Consider the following 23,382-nt stretch of genomic DNA (forward strand, 5'->3'; position numbering starts at 1 on the left):
ATTACACACAGCAGGGCTACAGGGGAGTCCACTCCCAGGTGACAGAAAACCTGAGCTGGGGAGGAGCCACCAAGCGGCCTCAGTGGCGGGAGGCGGCCACAGGCACAGGGCATAAATGTGGGAAGTGAGGGAGGACTCACGTGGGGGTCTCTCCAGCCCCGGGGTACGGCTAGACACAGGAGGTGGGAATAGGAAAAGGGAGGGGAAGAGAGGGAAGGGGCCGGTTTACCCCTCGCCTGGGCACCCAAGGCCCCTCCAGGCTGACACACCAGCATGGCAGCCTTCCCCAGCACCACCAAGCACAGTGGTTGGCATCTCACATCAAAAGGCAGAGCCACAGCTGCACCGGCGCCTGAGCAAAGCCAGGGCGTGAGTGTGGGGCCACGCTGTCCTCTCCGTGTTCTGCCCCCAACAGCCAGAACAAAAGCATGGACACTGCCTATCCCAGCCTGCTCACACCCCTAGGAAGCTCTGGTCCACCCAGATCAGGTGGGAGACGCTTGTGGTCAGTGGATTCCGTCAGGAGCCTGGGCCAGCTGGGGGCAAGGAGCCAGACCTCATCTTGTATCACCGCCCAGCCCCTATTGCCTGTCTCCCCCAGATAAAACCTCCGGGGATGTGTGTGCATGTGTGTATGTGTGTTCATGCATGTATGTGCGTGTGTGTGTGTGTGTGAGCAATGCACACTAATAAGCCTGGGTCCAAGGAACAGATGACAGGGACAAAAATGTGTCTGTCGTGCAGTCTTGGCTTGGGACTGCAGACAAGAGGGCAAAGCCACTGCAGCAACCCCCCCCCCAAACCCCCTGCTCGGTGCCTGACCCTCATCTCTCTGAGGAGACTAGAAAAAGGATCTTGGAACCCTCCTTTCCCAAACCCAGCTTGGCAGAGCAGCTTCTAGACGCTTCCATGGAAACTGTGCAGGTAGCCGGGTCCCTCAGGACAGCATGGTTGCCACAGCACCCGTACCTATGTGAACTAGGGAGGTGTCTGCCCCTCACCTCACCCACCAGTGTCCTGTTGCTCTGTCCCCCTGAGGACTGGCAGGGGACATGTGTGGGGACATTGCAGCCAAGGGTTTGTCTGCAGAATGTGCCAGGAGGAACAGTATGTGTGTATGCGTGTTTGTGTTTATGGTATATATGTGTGTGTGTTTGTGTGTGTGTGTGTATGTGTGTGCATGTGTGCCCAAAGCACAATTCTCTGTAGCTCCCCTAAGGAGAAAACAAATTCAACACAGGCCACAAGGAAAAGAGACCTGAACTCCGGATGTGTAAGGAAATGAGGGAGCGCGTCCATTGCCAGTAATGAACCCCAGCCTGGCCCTGGAGGTGGGTGGGGAGTGAGTCTCCACCATCCTGGCTACTGAGCTGTGAAGTCTGTGGTCTCCTCAATTTCTGGGACTGGACCCCCACTGAGCCAACTGGGTGGCTAAGAATCAGAGGACAGTGGCTGGGGAGGAAAACCCACAAGACCCCTTCTCAGCCCACAGCTGGGTGGTGACATGGGCTTGTCACCCCAAGTTATGTGGGAAGCTGTGATCAGGAGGCTCAATCCCAGTAGTTGGGCTTACAGGATTGTGCCACCACAGCCAGCCTCATAGGTCAACAAGCGCGGCCCTTTAAAACAACAAAAGGCCATAACTCAAGAATTTCCCTACCAGGTTGTTCCTAAGCATCGTGGGGAGAATTTTCTCAGATTTATGGTTAAAATCAACAGTTGGGGCCAACTTCTTGAAAAAAAAAAAACCCTAAATTTTGGGAAAATTAAGCTTAAATTTTATATATGAATGAAAAACAAATAGCAGAAAATTACTTAAGAATGGCAGAGTGCAACACTAAAAAGAGTTCAATACACAGGCAAAATAAACAGTTCAAATCTGGCCATAAAGTTGGAAGTATCTTTAAAATTGAACATAATGAAAGTCATAAAGCAGGTAGGGAGCAGGGACTAAAATGAGCAACGAACAGCCAAGGGGAGGCGGCGGCCGTCTCAGCTTCCGTGGAGAAGGAGCCGCGGGACTGCGCCCTCCATCCCGGCAGCCACACTCGCCGGCAACGCGAGAATGCACGTTCGAGGCTCGCCAAATTCCCCAGCACTTGAAGGTGAGGGCAAAATCAAGCTTTTTAAGGTGACATTTCCTGCTTCCTAAACGCTTTATGAAATGGCCTCAGGGAAAATCAGACATGATCACGACCTGTATTTGGCTAGCAAGCTGCAAGCCTCCAACTTACTTCAGTGTGAATAAGATTCAAAACTTTTTATCTTTCCAGAAAAAAGCTCCACATCATGTAGAGAGCCAAATGCATAAAACATGAGTATTCTTTAAGGAATTTGCTCTATTTATCTTTCCTATGCTGTTTATCTGGGCAGTAACACTTCCATCCTTAATCACATACACTGTCTTTGTTAATTGATTGCTTCTCTATTTTTTGTGGTTTGTAAAGAATGGGTACCTGGGTCTATTCCAGGATTTAGGGGGTTAGTTTGTAAGTCTCCAAGTGGGAGGTGGTGATTCTTATCTAAATTGTTGCTATTTGTTTCTGGCTTGTTGTGGTAGGCAGATAGTTCTGCACATGCACCATCAACACACGTTTGTGTGCATCCATGCACACACACACACACACACACACACACACACACACACACACACACACACACACCATGGAGGGCCCGAAGACCCTCCTGCTCCCCCCATCCTGCCCCCCAGGAACTGTGCAGCTGAGCTACTGTTCTGGATGCTGTCAGGGCTCACACATCCAGAGTCACCTAATGAAAACATCGTGTGTTGACCCAGCACACACAGACCAGCTCAGGCTAATTCCAGCCAGGCCTTGGGCTGAAGGTAAAAGGAACCCCAGAAAGATAAGGCTGTGGGGGCCAGACTCACTTCTAGTCATGGCCAGGTGGATGGACAGATGAGTGGGTGGATAAATAGATGGAGGAGGGAAAGGAGGGAAGGAGGGAGGGAGGAAAGGAGGGAGGGAAGGATATATAGATGGATAAAAACTTGGAGGGGGGAGGAAAGAGGGAAGGGAAGGGAGAAGGAAGGGAAGAAGAAGAGAGAGGGAGGAGGGGAAGGAGGAAAGGAGGGGAGAAGGGGAGGAAGGAAGGAGGAGGAAGTGAGGGAGGGAAGGATGGAGGAAGGACTCAGAGTAGGAGGGCTAGAGTGAAGGTACAAAGGGGAGATATTTGGGTGGATGACAGATGGATGATTGATGGGTGAATGTGGATGGATGGATGATAGATGATGGGTGTTGGGTAGCTGGATGATCAATGGATGACAGATGGTAGATGCAGGATGGTGGATGGTAGATGGTGGGTGATGGATGGAAAGTGGGCAGATGGGTGGACACCCATGGTCATTGCTCCTGCTGCCCCTGCTGGCTGCAGGTATAATCTTCTTACACTCAGAAGCCTAAGCCTTTTTCTTTTTTGCATCATCTCCACAAAAGCATCCCCTGTGGACCCAGTCCACACAAGCTGAGATCGGGTAAAGTAGAAGCACATGTGGCTGAAATGAGAACGGAAGGGCATAACTCGATCTTAACTTTTTTTGGAGGGGTCCGGTCATGGGGCCTGAACTCTGGGGGCCTGGGCGCTGTCTCTCAGCTCTTCAGCTCAAGGCTAGCACTCTACCACTTGAGCCACCTTCCCAGCCCATCGATCTTAACTTTTTAACAGAACAGCTCCAAGGGCCCCACTATGAGAGGGGTCCTAAAAAGCATTCACCAAGGCTCATGCCCGGAATCCCAGCTACGTGGCACTGGAGACCCACACCCACAATCCCAGCTACATGTCAGGCTGAGGTTGGACAGACAGCAATTCAAGCCCAGAGGGGAGAAAAGCTTTCAAGACATCCCAACTATCTGCCGGGTGCAGGGGTGCACGCCTGTCGTTCTAAGCTAAAGAACCAATTCTAACAAGAGCCAAGTCCACTCCGGCCTGCAGAGACACATGGTTGTCAGAGTCGGGAGGTCAAGTCCGGGCTGCAGTGCTGTCCTGCTATGACCTGAGCACGGAGCAGCACCGCTGCCCTTGGCAGATTGGCGAGGCCTTCATCATCACTGAGTTGCTGTCCTTCAGATAAACCCACAGACAACGGGAAAGGAAGGCTCATGCCATGTACAGGTCAGCATGGCATGCGTGGATCAGCATGCCACGCACAAGCCCGTGTGCCACACGCGGGTCAACAGGCCACACACGGGGCAGCGTGCCATGTGCAGGTCAGCATGCCATACATGGATCAGCATGTGCCATGCTCAGGCCAGTGTGCCACATGCAGGTCAGTGTGCCACACGCCCCTCTCCCCACCACAGCCCAGTCTCATCCCCCGAGATGTGCTGGCCCTGCCTGCTAGTTCCCAACACACATCATGCTCCTCCCAAGCCAAACCATGGTCCTGGTCTCCAAGCATCTGAGCTGCTTGCACAGCAGGAGGAGCTGTGTTTACTAAAGGAGAGCCCCACGCTTGGCGCTTACCCAAGCCAGGGTTGAAATGCCAAGAGGTGCACACCTGGTTTGGGACAGATCTTAAGTCTCTTAGAGTAAGACCCAGGCACAGTGGCTCACACCTATAATCCTGGCTACTCAGGAGGCTGAGGTCTCACAGTTTGAAGCCAGCTCCAGCAGGAAAACCTGTGAGGGTCTCATCTCCAAGAAACCAAAAGTAACATGGTGAAAAGTTGTAGAATACCAGCAAAAGCTGTGGGACAGTGCAAGGTCCTGAGTTTAATCCCAGCACTAGCACATACCTACACACATATACACAAAAGAATTTCAGAGCAAGAAAGGATCTTAAGGCTTTCCTAAGGAAGCCAAGCATGAAGGGACATGCCTGTAATCCCAGCTACTCAGGGGCAGAGGTAGGACAATCACCCTCTGAGGACAACCAAGGCACAGAAGCAAGACCCATCGGGAAATTGAGTTACAAGTAACAGGACTGAGTCACCATTCAAGTAGAGGGCTTGCCTGGCTTGAGCTCAACCCCTTGTGCCATAACGGAAAGAGAGGAAGGGAAGGGAGGAAGGGAGGAGAGGGGAGAGGAGAGGAGGAGAGGGGAGGGAGCAGGTAGGAGCCAATGGCTCCACAGCCTGACTAGCACCTTGGTCACCCCATTTCTATAACAGTTCTGAAATCCCTACCGCAGGCTGGGACTCTGAGGACTGTTCTGGAAAATTCTGCTCCAGGTTTCCATCCCACCCAGGGCCAACTGAGGCAGGAGCTGAGCCCTGGACCCGACACCACCCGCTGCCCTGCATCCCCCCGCCCCGTCCCCCGCCCCCGCTCACCATCCATGTCCAGGCGCTGCATGATGATGGCCAGCTCCACCTCGCTCGGCATGTACCCCAGCGAGCGCATGGCCATGCCCAGCTCCTGCTTGGAGATGAAGCCGTTCCCATCTCGGTCCAGAACGCGGAAGGCCTCCCTGATTTCTGGAAGGAAAGACAGAGTCCTGCGGTCACACGGCTGTGCTCATGCCCAGAAATACTTGGCGATGGCCTAGAGAAAGCCAGGCACCCACAGCGATGCCTCCCACCAGGCCAGAGAGCCCAAAGAAAGAAAAATGCAAGGACAGGAAATAGGGAGTGGAGGGAGAGGAGGGACAGGTGGGACCGGACAGGGCCCAGCAGCCGTTGTTTCTGCCCGAGAGGGAGAAGGGGGATGGGCTGGGAGGAAGCCCTGCAGTGCGTCCAGGCTCCTGTGTTCAGGACCGGGTGGGTCCTGATGCTTCTAGTTCTCCCGCTGACTGACAGCGGTGAGCAACCTCAGCTCAGAGACAGCATCAGGATGCTGGAAAGCATCTTGGGCTCCCAGTGCAGCAGAAACCCCATTCTGTTACCAGCAAGACCCCGTTTACCTCTTGCCACAGGTCAGCTGCAGAGCCCCCCACCCCCACCCCGGTCCCTTCCTCCAGGCCTTGCAGCTCAGTGTTGCCAGCCCCACTGCACAGTGCTCACCAGACTCCATGCAGGGGCTGAGGGGCAGCAGAGGTCAGAGCTTGAGGGAAGCTCCCCTGACCTTCCATGGCTTTGCCTGCCCCCTCTACCGCCCCACACAAGCCCAGGTGTGGTGGCTGCCAGGGCCCACTGCCTGGCATAGCATTCCATGTCATGGGTCGAAAATAACCCATCAGGTACCACCAGGAACCCTTCCTGCACTCCTCCCAGGAGCCCCAGCCTCATGGCTCTGCCCGTCCACTCCCTGACTCCAAGTCCCCCCAGGAACCCCAGCCATGTGGCTCTGTCCGTCCACTCCCTGACTCCAAGTCCCCCCAGGAGCCCCAGCCATGTGGCTCTGCCCGTCTACTCCCTGACTCCAAGTCCCCCCAGGAGCCCTGTCATCCACGCCAAGTCCTGGCATTGCTCCAGTGACTTGCTCAAGACCTGTTACCCGGACCCAAAGGCCCAGCGGCCCACCTCGGTCAGGACCACAGGTCCAGAGTCCCATGGTTATATCAGGGTAGGCAGGTTTCGCCCAGTCACAAAGCATGCCTAAGAGTTTGGGAAGTGTCCTATGTCTTCCCAGCCAGTCCCAGTGCCCTGAGAAAGCTGGAAGCCACTGCCCGGCTGGAGGGCATGGCACTGTCACCATGGCCCCATGCAAGCTAGCTTCAGGGCCCTGCAGGACACAGAGCAGATTCCCCACAAACTCTGTGAGCCTGTGCCTCCCTGGATGGCCCAGTCCATATGGGGGGGCAACCTCATGCTCCCCATCTGAGACACAGTGAGGTTTGATCTCTTTCTAACAGCTGCAAGTTTGCTTCGGGGCTGGGACAGAGGAGAACATGCCAGATCAGGCCACATCCATGGCTGGGGTCCTGTGTGGCCGGCAATGGTGACATGTCCACAGCTGCCCATGGCCAACAGGTCGGGCTTCAGTCTCTGTGTCCTAACTGTGGCCCCCCCAGGGTAAGTGCCCTGTGTTTGCATAGACATGTCAGTGCCCGGCTTCCAGGAGAGAGCGAGACAGACAGAGAGATGGAGACAGAGACTGTCTGTCTGTAGAAGCAGACACTAACTTGGTTTTCTTTTAGAACAGCAGACAAGGAAGAAAACCAAGGTACCAGTCTAGGAAGCCATGCTGAGAGAGCATGGCAGAGGCTCCGTCTTTCTAGGTCAAGGAGACCCCAGCACACCCCAGGCTTAGCAGCAGGAGAGGGTCTTGCAGGCCGGAGACACAGATGTGTGAGCTTCTCATTTTGCTCCTAACAGCAGCACAAGGTGTGATAATACGCCCAGAAAACAAGCGAGGGGGTAGGCATGCCCTCTCCTGGCTGCAGCCCACGAGGGACACTCAGAGAGGAGATGCAGATCCAGCCTTCAGAACGTGATGCCAGCCCCTTGTGCTTCCGTGACGTGAGCCTGCTGTGCTCTTGGTCTTTTGCTCAAGTGTACTTTTCAGTCTCTTGAGACACGTGACTCCTTTCTCAGCATGACAGATTCCTTTCCCACGCGTCGGCTGAAGTTCAGACGCCAGCCCAAGTCAGTGTCAGTTGACTAATAATCTAGCTTTGAAGATCCGCAGAAACGTACAGTACAGTTTGCTACTTAAAATTAGTACTGAGGGGGCTGGGCAGCATAGCATATGCCCGCCATCCCACCAACTACTCAGGAGACAGAGGTAGGAGGATTGGGTTTGGATGCCAGCCTGGACAAAAGCATGAGATCACATCCGAGAGATAAACTTAAGGTAAAAAGGGTCTGGAGCCTTGCTCAAGTGGTAGAGCACGAGGCCCTGAGATCCGTGTCACCACCACTGCCAAAGGAAAAGCAGTAATGAATAACAGTAATTTCTACTAACTCCATCCCTGTTAGACACAAAATCCATTTATTCTCCACTGAGGATTCAAAATCTATTAATTCTCCACTGGAAGATACAAAACCCATTTATTCTCCACTGAAGTGTATCCGTAGGAATAATGCGAGTTTTATTCTTGTTTTAATAGGCGACGGGTCCGTTAATGAAAAAGATGATGGGTTCTGTTGATAGAGATCACAGAGAAGCCACAAAACTGGAGAGATGAAGTTCAGCGAGACAATTATTAAAAACCTAGCCCAGAAAATGTAAGGCGCAACCCTGGAGGTCTTTATTGAGAGGAGACAACATGGCTGAAGAGGGACCAGGGGTGGCGAAGTTGGACAGCCAGTGAAGAGACAAAGAACCAGAGTGTGGCATGATGGGATGCAGCGTGCTGGGATCAGCTGGCCAAGGCTCTGCCCTCTGGCCTCCACCAGGCAAGCCAGGAATTAATGGAGCATGTGTGTGTCCACCTCCGGCCACCGCCTTTTTCTAAATAAAGTTTTATTGGAGCATGGCCATTCCTCTACACACTGTATGGGTTGTTTGCTGTCTAGTTCTGGGCACACCGCACGTGTGGATGGACCCGCATGGTGTAGACGCTGGCCCACATGAACACTCTGGCTTTGGAAGCTGAGGTCAGTGGCACTTGAGGTAGACCACGTGGGGGGGGGGGGTCTTGGTGATTTTAAATTAAAAAGAAGAACCAGATCCATTTTTAAATAAAGAACCCTGACAGCGAGGTGACTAAAGGTGATCATTCTCCAGTGGCTGCCTTCCTTTTGTTTCTGTTTTGCTATTTGTGGGGTTTTATTGGGGGGGGGGCATGCCTTTTTTGCATACTTTTTTTTTTTGGTAGGTCCTTGGGCTTAAACTCTGGGTGCTGTCCCTCAGCTCTTCAGCTCAAGGCGAGCTCTCTACTACTTAAGCTACAGCACCACTATTGGTTTTCTGGTGGTTCTTAAGAGTCTCATGGACTTTCCTGCCCAGGCCAGCTTTGAACCATGATCCTCAGATCTCAGCCTCATGAGTAGCTAGGATTACAGGCGTGAGCCACCAGCACCTGGCTGTGTACATGTTTTTAAAGGACCTCTAACTGATCTGAGTGGCCGGAGACCCCAGATGAGAACTCAGAGGGGCCCCAGAGGTAGGGCCACAGGAAGAGGAAGGAGAACCAAACCAAGGGCAGGAAGGGCTGGTGGCAGGGGAGGGAAGGTGGAGAGGGAGGGCGTGCATAGTGCAGCCTCACATCACACTCCATTCAGCAACCTGGCTTTGTCTGCTGGCACAGTTTCAAAGGACTGGTGCCAGGACCACAGCCATAAACACCATCTCACTGTGCTTCTGCCTGCTCCAAGGTCCCCAAGGGAGGGACCCCGGCCCCCAGGAGGGGGGCCTGAGAGACCTGAGGTCCCCAAGGGAGGGACCCTGGCCCTGAGGCCGGTCCTGCATCCGTGCTTCTGTTATCGGAAGTCTTTTCTCAGCAAAGGATTTTAGAAAGCTTAAAGAACTGAAGATTTACTCAGAGGGAATGAAAGACTCTCTGGAGTTAAGGAGAGCAGAAACTCGCCGTGAAAAACCCTGGAGGTGGACTAAGACTTTAGAGCAGGGATGGGCTGAGAGTCAGTCAAAGTCAGGGGGGCAGGGGTGAGGGGACAGAGCAGGGGGAAGGGAGGCTGGGCACTCGAGGCCATGGACTGGAGGCTGTGCACATGGAGACAGGGAAAGGAGGCTGTGGAGTGGAGGCAGGGAAGAGAGGCTGTGACTGGAGGTGAGGAAGGGAGGCTGTGCAGTGGAGGCAGGGAAGGAAGACTGGGAATGGAGGCAGGGAAGGGAAAGGCCCAGTGCTCGTGACCACTGCCTCAGGCTGGCCCCTCCCTGAGCCTGAGCAACTGCACAACTCATGATCCTGGCCCTTGCATCACCTTGGGGCCAAAGTCACATCTTCAGTTGAAAAATGAAGCCCAAGTCTTTCCCTGGCTGCTCTTCTGAAGAAAGAAGACTCCAGGAACACATCAGGGGGTGACATTGTTAGATCTGCGAGGGTACGTGGCCCCTTCCCTTTGTTCTCCCTCCATGCTCCCATGGCCCTCCCTAGATGTCCCCACCCAGAGTCTGTAGCCAGGTAACTGGCACACTGGGGGGAGTGAGCAGTCCCCCAGGCTCCCAGGTCACTTCCTCTTTCTCTGGGGCCCTGCCATGCCTCTTCAGACTGTGAGAGGTTCCCGGGATCTGGGGTCACTTCCTCTTCCTCTGAGGTCAAGTCCTCACCCGCCCCATCACATCTCCTTGGGCCATAAGAGGTTCCCTGGTTCTGAGGTCAGATCCTCTGAGGCCATGCCTCCTCCTACCCTCTCCCTAGAGAATCAGTCTCCTCCACACACACACACAACACACACACACACACACACACACACACACACACACACACACACACACACACACACACACACACACACACACACACACACACACACACACACACACACACACACACACACACACACACACCCTCCATCTCTTGCAGCCAGCAGTTTTCTCTCTCCTGGATAAACTCTTCTCTCCCTGAGCCACATAGTGGTCTCCTTTCCCAAACCTTACATAGGGTCCCAAGACCCATGAGAGGATAGTATCAGGAATTGCTGGACACCCCCTCCCCGCCCCTGCCACTCTAAGGTCAGTTTGCTTCCTGGCTGCCCCTCCTCAGACCCAAACTGATGAAAGCCAAATGAACCCCACCCTAGATTTCTTGCCTTTGCCATTGCTGGCTATGTATTTGATATGGTACCACGCCAGAGGGACACACACACACACACACACACACACACACACACACACACACACACACACACACACACACACACGCCTCTTTTTTGTCGAGTCTCCTTTCAGGGACACCTGAATCGAGAATTCGACTCTCAGCTGGAGAGACTTCGGGTGGATAGGGCCACCTTCTACCTGATACTTCTTCCTCTGCACTCACACCCCCTCCCTAACTCAAGTTTCTTATTATACTCCCTAGATGCCCTCCCATGAAGGACTCCATACAGCCTAAAACAGTTTCAGCCAACGCAAGGGTGAATGGCCAGAAGTTCTCTATGTCCAGGCTTTCTTTATTCTCCTCGCTTGTCCTTCCCTCTGTCTGAGGCAAGAGCCTCCCAGCCATCTCCTCCAGAAAAGTAACTGTCCTTGTCTTGTAGCAGTTCAATGTACTCTCTCCCTGTCTCTCCCTCCCCCCTCTCCCTCCCTCCTGCACTCTGCTTGTGCCCTTGAGAATGAGCTGCAGGCCGGGTCCTGGGGACTCCTTCTAGGTTCCCTCTTGAAGGCTAGCCATCCTGGGCTTGAATTCTCTTAGCTAAACCTGCCCCACCCTCTAGTGCACCCACACTCAATTAGGGTGTGCCTTTCTGCTTGTCTGTCTTCTGTTTGTCTACTTGTCTGCTTGCTTGCTTACTTATTCACTCAATAAAGTTCTGCCAAGTTTCCTGACTACTATGGCTTGTCCAAAAATTCACCATCATGGCCACGTGGTGGGTTTTCCTACAACCCCCACTCTTCTAGCAAGTGTTCAAAGGTCAATTTGTATGCTAATGTGTCTCTTTACCAAAACTGTTTTAAGGTTTTTCTAAGGTAACCAAGACTTAACTGGCTCCACAGGCCAAAAGAAAATTCAAGTAGTTTTAAACTCAAACCACATGCAGCTCTAAGGTAACCAAGACTTAACTGGCTCTGCAGGCCAAAAGAAAGATTGGGCAGTTTAAACTTCAAGCCGCAAAGCTCATCGGATTTGGGTGCAAACAAATGCTTCTAATGTCTATAAGCCAACTTGGATACAGAGGTGACAATGGTTTCGATCTTAATTAGTATCCCAAAATGCTACATCAGTTATAAATTAACTAGATTGTTAATCAGTTGCTGTTTCAAAACTCTCATCATTTCCAGTATTGAGTTTTGTCATTACAGATTTTACCCTCTGAAGCATTTAGTCAGACCCACAGAGAGATCAACAACTCTTACAAGTTTTTATTGGTCATATTTAACTTCGTTTCTTAACGAGTTCCAGGTGAGCCCTGCTTAAAAATTATTTCTATTGATCTCCTTGTTGCTTCAATTGAGAATAAAAAGGGTTTGATGGCAAAAAAGTCACTCATCTGTCCCCTGCCCCTCCAATGTGGGATGTGCCATCAGTCAACTGGGACATGCCATCCCAGCAATGAGTACCTAGACCCCCAGGACAAAGCTAGTCCTGGTGACGAGAGATCTTGGAGAGAAGAGGGGATAGCATGTCAGATCCTAAATGGAGTCATTCTATGCCTGCCCTTTCAAAACTAACCAGAGCAAGGAGGTCAAAAGAAAATAGTTACTAAGCCTGCCTAGCTAATATTCATACCTGTCTTTCTTCTAACTGGACAGGAACTTATATAATGACTCAGGACAGCTTGCCTCTGTTCCTTCCTGGATCTCCAACCATACTCCATAGTCCAGTTACAGGGAATGATTAAGACCTCCCATCTATTCCTTAACCACTCCAATCTAGCCCTAGCTTCTGACTGGTTATTCTTAGGAAGTCAGAGACATGATCCACCAACTCCAGAGCCACTTAGAACACAGGAGACAGGAACTAGCCAAGTCATCCAATTTTTCTTTTCCTCCATGAATCCTTCTGCTGTTTGTGTGCCCTCCAATAATGGTTTTCCTTTTTCTAATTGTTCGTAAGACTTTCAGGTTTCATCCAAGGACACATACGCATGTTTGCCACCAAGGAATTCTTGCTGCTGCCTCCTCCCAGAGCCCATGCCATCTCCACCTTCTACCCCTAACGTTGATGCCCCTTGCCAGCAGGAAGCAACCAGAGAATCAATGCCCCTCTATAACTATCAAAACGCTGGAATGTTAGGTCTGCCCGAGAAAAATGGCCCCTTCCCTTTGGTCTCCCTCTGTGTACACACATAACCCTCTCCCTAGAAGTACCAGCCCAGTACCTGTAACCCAGGTAACTGGCACACCTGGGGGTGGTGGGCGGTCCCCCAGGCTCTGAGGTCACTTCCTTTTCCTGTGGGGCATGTCCTCACCCACCCTGTCTTGCCTCCTCAGATCATGAGAGGTTCCTGGGCTCTGAGATCAGGTCTGCATCGCTGTGGCAATGCTTACTCCTGCCCTCTCCCTATATAATGTTTCCCCCCTTCCACTCTCCCCCTGCATACCTCCATCTCATGTGGGCCAGCAGTTTGCTTCTCCCTCCCCTCCCATAAACTCTCTTCTTCCAGAACCACATGGCGGTCTCCTTTCCCCAAACCTTACAGACATTATACCATTTCAAATCATGAACATCATAACCCTTTTTGTGTTAAACTAGGTGGGCACAAGGCAGCCAGAAAGTTGAGGCCTATCCAAGTCTTTAAGAATAAGAACAGCGTGGTGGTGCATGCCTGCAATCCTGCCATTCAGGAGACAGACGCAAGAGGACCGTACGTTGAAGGCCAGCCTGGACAGCACAGCAAGACCCGGTCTAAACACCTGCCCTATGGGAGCAGAACCAGAGCTGAGCTGCTCTGCCCACAGATTCTATGCCTGGTGATGAAACCAAGTTGATTTTATCATGCCATGTAGGCTGGGGCACACAGAAAATTCCCCCACAGTCAGAGAACAAGGCAAATGAGAGCAGAAATTGATGTGCAAACCCATCCAGGACAGACAGGAGGCCACCCCTGGCAAGGCTGAGGGGCTTGGAGTTTATTTGAATATGTATGAGGGCAGGAAGAGGCAGTCTTTATGCAAATGACCAGGGCTAGAGCTCAGGGCCAGCCCTGCAGACAGATGGGGAGAGGGGGGCTGGTGAGGGAGGAAGGGGTGGGTAGAAAGAAAGGGGATGAAGGGAAGGAGGGAGAGGGAGGGGGAAGGGGGGAAGCTGTTCACTGCGGGCCTGGTGAAGGGGGACAGGGACACCAAGCAGCAGGTGCAGTAGGCAGGCCATACTGGGCAGCCAGAGCAGCTAATTGAGTGGAATTTACCTGTGAGCATCAATGGTTATAATCAATACAGTTAATTTTTCAGTCAATTTATTGTTCCTCAACTGTAAAAGTTGATAATCAGAGACCAGGGGAAAATCATCATGTGAGGAAAAAAATAACCATTTTGTGGATTACGCACGGATATGCAGGCCAGAAGAATAAAGTCCAGGCTCTAGAAAGAAAGCAGAGGCAAAAATGAACAGAGAGAGGGCTGGGAAGTTGGCTCAGTGGTAGAGCGCTTGCCTTGCATGCCTGAGGCACTGGGTTCGATTCCTCAGCACCACATAAGCAAAAAGAAAAAAGCCGGAAGTGGCGCTGTGGCTCAAGTGGTAGAGCACTAGCCTTGAGCTGAAGAGCTGAGGGACAGTGCTCAGGCCCAGAGTTCAGGCCCCACAACCGGACCAAAAAAAAAAAAATGAACAGAGAGAGGAGGAGAGGGAAATGGGAGAGGGGAGAGGGAGGGGAGAAAAGAGAGGAGACAGAGGAGAGGGGGGAGGGAAGGAGGGGGAGAGAGGGAACAGTGAAGGAGGGAGAGGGGAGAGGGAACAGAGAAAGAAGAGAAGGGAGAAGGGAGGAAGCAGAGGGGAGGGAAGAGAGGAGAGGTGAGAGAGAGGGAAGGAGGGAGAAGAGAAGGAAGGGAGGGAGGGGAGAAGAAAGGAGGGAGAGGGAGGAAGGGAGGAGAGAGGAAGGAAAGGAGGGAGAGGGAAAGAAGATGAGGGAGGGAGGGAGGAGAGCGGCCCCTCCATGGATAGCCCAGTTCTCTGGTCACCAAGGTCAAGTTCCCTAGATTTCACCCTTCCTCTCTAGTTGACCTTGCCTACCCATGGCTGTGAGCGTCTGGTGGGCAGCACAGCCTGGCAGGGCAGGAGTCCGCTGGGTGGGTGCAGGGACGGGAACCCTAACAGGATATGGGGGGCTCACCTTGTCCCACATGCTGCTCCCACCAGGATCGGCCTGCACCTCCAAAAAACCATTTCCAGGGCTAATATCTGCACTGGCCCCAGAAACAAACCTGCCACCAGCCACAGCCGTTGCCCTGCATCTGGGCCTCTGGCACATGACACGAAGAAGCTGGGACCCACTCTCAGCAGAGCAGAACAGACATGTAGATCCTCAGGACGGGGGACGAGGGGGCGGGGGGGGGAGCAGATCTGGGATTCCAGCTGATGATGCACGTCCAGCACACGCTCAGCTCACACCTGCACACACAACAGACAAATCACACGCGAGGCTGACACAGCCTATAGAGCGTGCTCTGAAGGGCCGCTGGGCAGTCTAGAAGTGTGTCAGGTGAGCCCAGATGCACACGCAAACACAATCAGATTTAACGTACTGAGGAATGATTGTTATCCCTGTTAAGAGCAACATTGGTACTTTTAAGTCTTCATATATGTGCGGACACATACTAAAATCTACAGATGCAATGGAATAATGTCAGGGGTTTGCTTAAAAATGAGATGGGGTGCCAGGGGTGGTGATAGATGCTTGTAATCCCTGCTACTAGGGAAGCAGAGAGAGGAGTATCCTAATTTGAGTTCATCCCAAGCAAAAGTTAACAAGACCCTATCTCAAAAAAATGCTGGGCATAGTGGTTCATACCTATAACCTCTGCAACTCAAGAGGAAGAAGTAGGAGGATTGTGGTGTGAGGCTGGCCTAGACAAAGCCGAGACCCAGAAGAACAAACTCAAACCAGAAAAGATGAGGGGTGAGGGGGTGGGGGGGAGGAGGGGTGGGGGAGGGCCAGGTGCTGCAGCGGGGGGGGGGGCAGAATCCAACCCCAGCACCACCCAAAAAATTAAGTACATTTAAAAAAATAAGGGAAGGTGGGAGCGAGCGGGTGACGGGTGGTTGAGGTCAGTGCCTTGTCATAGTCGGGCTGTGTGGTGGCTGGGCCCACCTGCTGTGAGAGCTGTCTGCAATCCCATCCAATAGCTAAGAAGACAAGGATCGACTCCAAGTCACTCAGAGCAAAGTGTTGGAACAATGTGGTTGTCCACTGAGGAAAGGCCTGTGCGTGCAGACAGGAGAATGTGACACGGAACAGTGTACAGCCCTCTGCTCGGCCCTCGTCTGCACAGGAGGGCAGGGAGGGCAGGGGCAGGGGCGGGGGTGGGGGGGTCGGGCACCCTATACCCCCTAGACCTGTGGGAAATGTACCAGCCATGCAGAAGCTGCACAGTCTAGTCAAATAAGCCCCACAGGCTGGCAGCCGGGCACAGATGGCTCACGCCTATAATCCCAGCTACTCAGCAAGCTGAGATCTGAGGATCCAGGTTCTAAACCCACCAGGGCAGAAGAGTTCATTTGATTCTTGTCGCCAATTAACCACCAGAAAACCAGAAGTGGAGCTGTGGCTCCAGTGATGAGCTTTTCAGAGACAGAGTGCCAGGCCCTGAGTCCAAGCTCCAGGACCAGCACACGCACATGTGCACACACACATACATACATACATACATACATCGCATGCCGATGCTGGCTGTAACAAGAACACGCACAGACAGGGGACCACGATGCATGTGAACGGGCCAGCCCAGGACAGATACATTGGGACACCGCACTCCTCTTTCTCCACAAGCCTCTCCCTGTGCGTGGGCCGCGGAGGAATCAGAGGACATTATTTTGAAAACACCACCACCATGGTGAAGACTGTGCCAACACTGAGGACGATACCCCTCCTTCCCCGGCTCCACACCACCCAAAAGTCCTGCTGCTTCTCTCCATTCCTGTGGAAACTCTTTTCTCCAGCCAGGATGCTGATCAGCATCCGTAGTGAGCCTCGCTCCTCCTCCCCACCACCCCCCCCTCCCACCCAGGACAGCGGGGTGCACGTTTAGCACCAGCTGAGAGGAGGTTCATTGATGTTAGAGAGGAGGCCGCCACCCCATTCAACAGCATGGAAAGCAATTTGGATGGGGAGAAAAGCCATTTCCACATGGAAATTGGTTTTACAAGACCAGGCCTGATAAGGTGCACATGGCAGTGCAGCAGGCCTGCGGCCAGCACCCCTGACCCCAAGCCCCTCTGCGCCCCTCCGCACCCCACGGCACTGAATGGAAAGCAAGTGGAGACTTGACTTTGTTAGCCTGGCACAGCCAGCCAGTCAGGGCTGTTCACACCAAACGTCTCACCATTCTGCACGCCACCAAGGCTCGCCATCCACCACAAATCCCCAGGGTTCCTCCCGGACCTAGGCCTCGCCCATGGCACCCCAGTGTCCAGGTGGGCTCGGAGTCCAATCACATTTGCATCTGAACCCCATTCTGCCCCCAGCTCTGCTCATGCATTCACCCAACCAATGCCTCTCCACAGAACCCGGTGTCCTGCTTGAGCAGAGGGCAGAGCTGGGTAGAAAGTGGGCACAGCCTAGTTTTGCAAGAGCCTGGCACACAGGGGCGGGCTCTGACCTCATCCTGAAGCCATGGGCTCCGGCCAGATGCGTCTTAACTGAAGAGTCCCCTCATTATATGGTAGCTCTAGTTTACTGGGGGTTTTTTTTGGGGGGAGCACTTAACTGGGGCTTGAACTCAGGGCCTGGATGCTCTCCCTAAGAATTTTTGCTCAAGGCGGGCATTCTACCACTTGAGCCACGGCTCCACTTCTGGGTGAATGGGAGGTAAGAGTCTCATAGTCTTTCCTGCCTTATTTGCCTTTGAACCTCAATCCTCAGATTTCAGCCACCTGTGTAGCTGGGATTAGAGGTAGGAGCCACCAGTAGCTGGCTCTGTGCTGCTGTAAGTAAGGGTCGCCCCCTGGGCCCACCCTGCCCAGTGTCCTCAGTACTTCAGCTCAGCCGGGGTGCGCTGGGGGAGGGGCTGCAGACCACCTGGGCATTCTTCCTCTTCCCAAATGAGGATGTGAGTCTGGGGATCACAGCTCCCCTGGAGGCAGCGGGAAGGCGACCTCTGAAGGATGCTTCAAAGCACCTGCCAGGTGCCTACTGGGCAGCACCATCCTAACAACCCAGGCTCTGGGTCCCAGTGCTCTTCCCAGCGCACGTGGGCTCCTGTGACATGACCTTGAGATGCCCTCGGAAGTCTGGGACCCCCAGTCATGTCGGCACATGGACAGGACTGCGGCCCGGCAGACCCCCGGAGAGGCACACGCGGCACAGGCAGCTCACGCCTCACATACACGGGACACGCAGCTCACGCCCATTACAAGGGCCTCCAGCAGACTCCTAGGGAAGCACACACAGCTCATACACAGCGCACGGGACTCCAGGCAAGTCCTAGAACAGGGCTGGAGTAAAGCATGAAGCTGAAAGCTAAAATCAAAGCTTCAGGCCAAACTTCTCCACCTACTTGAGGGAGTGGAAAGAAACTCGGGCTCAGGACAAGATCCTGACCCCCTCCAGACTATGTGGACGCCCCAGCATCTGGGATTCAGGAGTGGCCACGCAGCTCAGGGGTAGAGCACTCACCCTGCAGAGCCAAGGCCTGGCTTCTAACCCAGGAGCACAAAAAATACCACCACCATCAACTGTCACAGCTGGGTGTGTTGGTGTAGATCCATAACCCCAGTACCGAGGAGGAGTGACAGAACTGTGAGCTCACAACCACATAAAGCTCTCTTTACACAGATCCTGTCTCAAGACAGAAACAGAAAGCAAAGGGGAGAAGGAGGGAGGGAGGGAAGAAGAGAGGGAGGTTGGGGGGGGAGGGAATGTAGGAAGGAAAGAAGGAAAGAAGGAAAGAAGGAAAGAAGGAAGGAAGGAAGGAAGGAAGGAAAGAAGGAAGGAAGGAAGGAAAGAAGGAAGGAAGGAAGGAAGGAAGGAAGGAAGGAAGGAAGGAAGGAAGGAAGGAAGGAAGGAAGGAAGGAAGGAAGGATTACCTTCTCCCCCAGCCTGGGGCTTGAACTCGGCCTGGACACTTTCCCTGAGCTTCTTTGTGCTCAAGTCTAGTGCTCTACCACTTGAACCACAGCATCACTTCTGGCTTTTTCTGAGTAGTTTAATAGAGATAAGAGTCTAATGGACTTTCCTACTCGGACTTTGAACCTCAGCCCTCAGATCTCAGCCTCCTGAGTAGCTAGGAGGACAGGCATGAGCCACCGACACCCGGCAGATTACGATTTTTTTAAAGTCGGATCTTTTCTGTATTTACTGAGTTATGCATTTCACTCTGCAAAGACTACATCAAAACACCCAATGAGCTGCTCACAGAAATTATAGTCTACAGCTCTGAAAATATTTATGAAATCCAGCTGCTTTTCAAAAATATCATTTAATTTCATCATTTAAGACTGTGCATGACCCATAGAGTGTATTTATTATTGTGGAAAGTAGTCAAACATTCTAATTAGCACTTTAAAATGAAAAGGAGACGCGGGAGGCAGAGAAGACACGACAGTTCCCACGCCGCCGCCGCTCCCCTGCCTGCCCAGAGGAGAGGCCGGGCACTGCGTGTGGTGACCCTCGAACCAGGGAGAGAGAATTCCCCAGACACTGCCTGCAGATGCCCTGAACTCACACTCCACCTCCAGAACCATGCTCTTGCCTCACAGTTGGCTGTTTGCTGTGACGGTGGCCTGAACAGATCAAAATGGCTTCGCTTTGGGTTCCCACTCTGGAAGTGCATGCATGCCCTCCAGGACAGTGCTGTTCTCCACCAGAGCCTGCTGGGATGCAGGTGTGAGCGATTCCAGCTCCTGACTCTGCTGCAACCAGGTTCCTCATGCCTGGGGGCCGAAGCCCACCAGATTCACCCTCTCCACTCCAGAAGTCAAGCTCAAGGAGCTACAATCAAAGCACTGGGAGAGCAGCTCTATCTGAAGGCTGTGACACAGAATCTATGCCTCACCACTCCAGCTTCCAGAAGCTTCCTCCTCCTTCAAAGCCAGCACACTATGCCACATTTTCTTCCTTCCGGCCTGCCTGCCTTCCTTCCTTCCTTCCTTCCTTCCTTCCTTCCTTCCTTTCTTCCTTCCAGCCTTCCCCAGTAAGGACTCATGTGGTCACAACGGGTTCATAGGAACCTCCCGGCCGCATTTACAATGTGCCCTTTGCCATCTAACATGATGGGTATGGCTCAGAGTTAGGTCTCAGCAGGGTTTTGCAGAGATCAGGAGTCAACTAACACAGACAAGGGCTGGACAAAAAGCACCACTGAGTGCCAGGCCCAGCAGCTTATGCCCGTAAGCCAAGCAAGCCACTCAGGAGGCTGAGATCTGAGGACAAAGTTAGAAGCCAGCCTGGGCAAAAGAAGTCCACGAGACCCTTATCTCTAACTACCACAAAGCCTGAAATGGAGCTGTGGCTCAAGTGGTAAAGTCTTACACCACACATTAAACTCAGCTCAGAATTACATCCAACTTAAAGACCCTACACAGCAATGGAAAGGATTAATAAAATGGAAAGGAAGGCTATGGTACAGGACAAATATAATTCAAATGGCATATCGAACAGAAAAGCCACACTCATTGCTGCACTATTCACCACAGCCAAGTACGGAAAGAGCCCAGGTGCCCTACAACAGAGGAGCGGATCGAGAACACGTGAGATACACAGATACACGAGTGTATGTATTCATGCGTATCTGTGTATATATGCATGCGTGTGCATGTACAATGGAGTTTTACTCATCCGCCAGGAAATAATGTTGTATCATTTGCAGAGAAATAGATGGATTTTGAAAAAGTTATGCTGAGTGAACGAAGTCAGGCTAGAGAGACAAAGGGTACACGTTTTCTCTCCTAGGTAGGAGTTAGACCTAAAATATAAACATATACAAAAATGCACAGGGCCACACGCACATACACACGAGGAAACCAACCAAAGGGTGGAGTGCAAAGGGTGGGCTCCTACGTCACAATTTCCTTTGAACAATTAACCAATAGTTGAGCTCGATGAAGACCGGGAAGAGGGTGTGGCCAGGGGGAGGGAGGATGAGTAGCAAGTGCAGCATGACACTCAGTGCGTACACGTGAGCATGGATCCAAAAGACCCGAGGGGAGGGGAGGGGGTCAGAGAGACCAGGGGGGACTCAATCCTAGGGAGGCCGGCCCCTCTCTCTGCCCACAGTATTCAGATTTCCATTTCCAAAAAACACGGAATGACTGGGCAGACATCTTGCTCTGCATTCAAGATAACTGCCTTACCGGGATTACTCTTAAAAATAGTAGTAAACTGAGTACAGCAGAGCCCACCTGTAATCCCACATTGGGGAGGCTAACACAGGAGGATGGAAAGTTCCAGACAGCCTGGGCAACACAGCAAGACTTTGTCTTCAAAAAAAGAACAGGAAAAGAGAGGGATGGTGCCAGCAACCACACTGGCATCAACCCCGCAGCTGGACTGCCCACCGCTTATGCACAGAGAACTGGACACAGGGCCCTTGGACCATGGTTCTAATCTCGACACCCAGCTGCAGGCCCCATGAACCAGCAGGAACGGCAGATATTGAGAAAAATGATCCTTTGGGCCCACTTGATAGCTAACATTTAATCCAGGTCAATTAATTTAGTCTTGGTCAAGGAAATTGGCTGGATTTATAAGAATTCATAAAATATGGATGAAACACTGTGGTCGTGTGGAGAGAACTTTAGGAATTGATTGTCCCAAACTCTCAGCACAAAGGATCCAGAGATGGGAGCCAGGATTGATGTAATAAAGATGATCGCCTCAGGCATTCTCAGCATTTGAACAAGGGAGAAAGCCATGCACTCACCCAGAGCCTCGGGTGCCGGCAGGATGGGGCTACTGCCACGGCTGCCACAGCTGTGCAACGGCCAAACAACATTTGAATTGGACTTCAGGATGCCAGGGTAGGTATTTGTTTATTGTTATTGTTGTTTTGAGATAGGTTCTTTCTATATAACCTCAAATTCACAATCCTCCTGCCTCAGCCTCCCAAGTGGTGGGATTACAAGCATGGGCTCCACCATACCTAGCTTTCATGGTAGTTGGTGGGGGTGGGGGGATTAGTTTTATGTTTTTTGTTTTTGTTTTTGTTGGTCGTGGGGCCTGAACTCTGGGCCTGGGCGCTGTCCCTCAGCTCTTCAGCTCAAGGCTAGCGCTCTACCACTTGAGCCACAGCACCACTTCCAGGTTTTTCTGCTTACACAGAATCAAACGCAGGGCCTCATGCATACAAGGCAAGCACTCTACTACTGAGCCACCTTCCCAGCCAGGTTTTTGCTTTTTTTAACAGCAGAATTTTCCTTGACAAGTTTCTCCCCTGAAATTAGCATGAAGCTTGCAGTACATTTCTTCAGCACACTTTATTTTTATTTTTTTATTTTTGCAAAGAGGAACCTGGGTCACGGATGGAATAGAAGGCCTTAGATGAACTATTCAGACAATCCACAATTTTGACAATCTTCAGAGCAGAGACGCCAGAGCTGATTATTTGTGAGGCAGACTGTGAATAATTCCTTTTTAAAGAACGTATCTGCACTGTAGAAAAACACACAGGCCCATATATGTGTAGAGCATCGTAGTGAAATTCCATTTCCTTGTGAATCTATAGCTCAGGGATTTCAAAATACAGATCTTTTAAAATGCATCAAGCAAAGTTCCAAGGATTAGAAAGAAATGTTTTATTTATGATGCTTGCACGATACTCGACATTGGGCCTGTCCATCTCTTTCAATATATTTCAAAAACCAAATTTATAGACTGCAGCTTTAGAAAAGTAAGATACGCCCCCCCCCCCCACGCCCGGCTGGTGCAAGCTATGGCCAGATTTTTGTCTGCCGTAAACCCTTCATTCCCCCCATGGTGCCCTCCCCACTCTCTGGGGTGGGGGTAGGAGGTTCTGCATCCCCTTCTCTAACAGTCCCTCCAAGGATGCAGACAGCGGGGTCTGCTCCCTTTTCTCACCCTCCCCGCCCTTGCCTTTGTGCATGCTTTACGTTGTAGAAGATAAACTTCCCTGGGTGACAGACCCTGTGCTCATGTGCCATGCATCTTCCTCATGGAAATTTCCATCCACGGGAATGCCTGGGTACGTGTTTCTGGAAGCCAAGGCCCTGGGGCCGATTGTAATTTTTTTATAATAATAACTAGCCAGACCCACTTGAGAATATGGGGAGAGCGAGGAAACACGGTTCTGCGGCACAGGTGGGACCTCAACACCCCGAGGCGTCACAGAGGCAAGAGGGGACACCCCATAACCCGTGGCACAGACCCGAACAAAGGGGTGCAAGAGAGCGAGCTTCACCTGTGTACAGAGAATCATCTTTTAACCAAGAAGGAAGATTGAAGAGCAAATGGCTGCAGTGTTGGCATGAGTGTTTCTTAGCATTGCGACTCTTCTGGAAACAGAGCAGCCCAGAACCCCACAGAAATGAAGCCAGGCCCAAACTCCTGGTACTCACACACAAACGTCAGGTACAGCCACACTCCCTTGATGAGGCCAGGCAGAGCAGCGGGGCCAAGGGCCTGGAGAGGAGTCAGTGCATGGCAGCCAAGGGTGACAGCGCGCCCTCTACCCCTAGCCACCGTCAGGGGACAGAGGTGAGCTTCCGTGTGAAATGGACAAAGTATGGGGGGCCAGACAGAGGGGACCATCATCTACTTCCATCCTTGTTCTCCAAGGGCCCTGGGGAAGTTGCTTTTGCGGTCATAATTT

The 23,382-nt window shown here is 52.2% G+C and overlaps 1 protein-coding gene across 2 annotated transcripts in view; it reads right to left on the reverse strand.

Moving 5' to 3' along the window:
- Caln1 (calneuron 1) overlaps positions 1–23,382 on the reverse strand; it is a 129,023-nt gene that overhangs the window by 60,337 nt on the left and 45,304 nt on the right. For both annotated transcript variants that reach the window (XM_070035601.1, XM_070035602.1), the window contains exon 3: positions 5,292–5,435. In XM_070035601.1, the coding sequence (XP_069891702.1) occupies positions 5,292–5,435 (144 nt within the window). The remainder of the gene's footprint in view (positions 1–5,291; positions 5,436–23,382) is intronic.

This window comes from Dipodomys merriami, unplaced genomic scaffold (genome assembly GCF_024711535.1).
Source record: "Dipodomys merriami isolate MVZ:Mamm:240054 unplaced genomic scaffold, mDipMer1.0.p SCAF_26, whole genome shotgun sequence".
NCBI lineage: Eukaryota > Metazoa > Chordata > Mammalia > Rodentia > Heteromyidae > Dipodomys > Dipodomys merriami.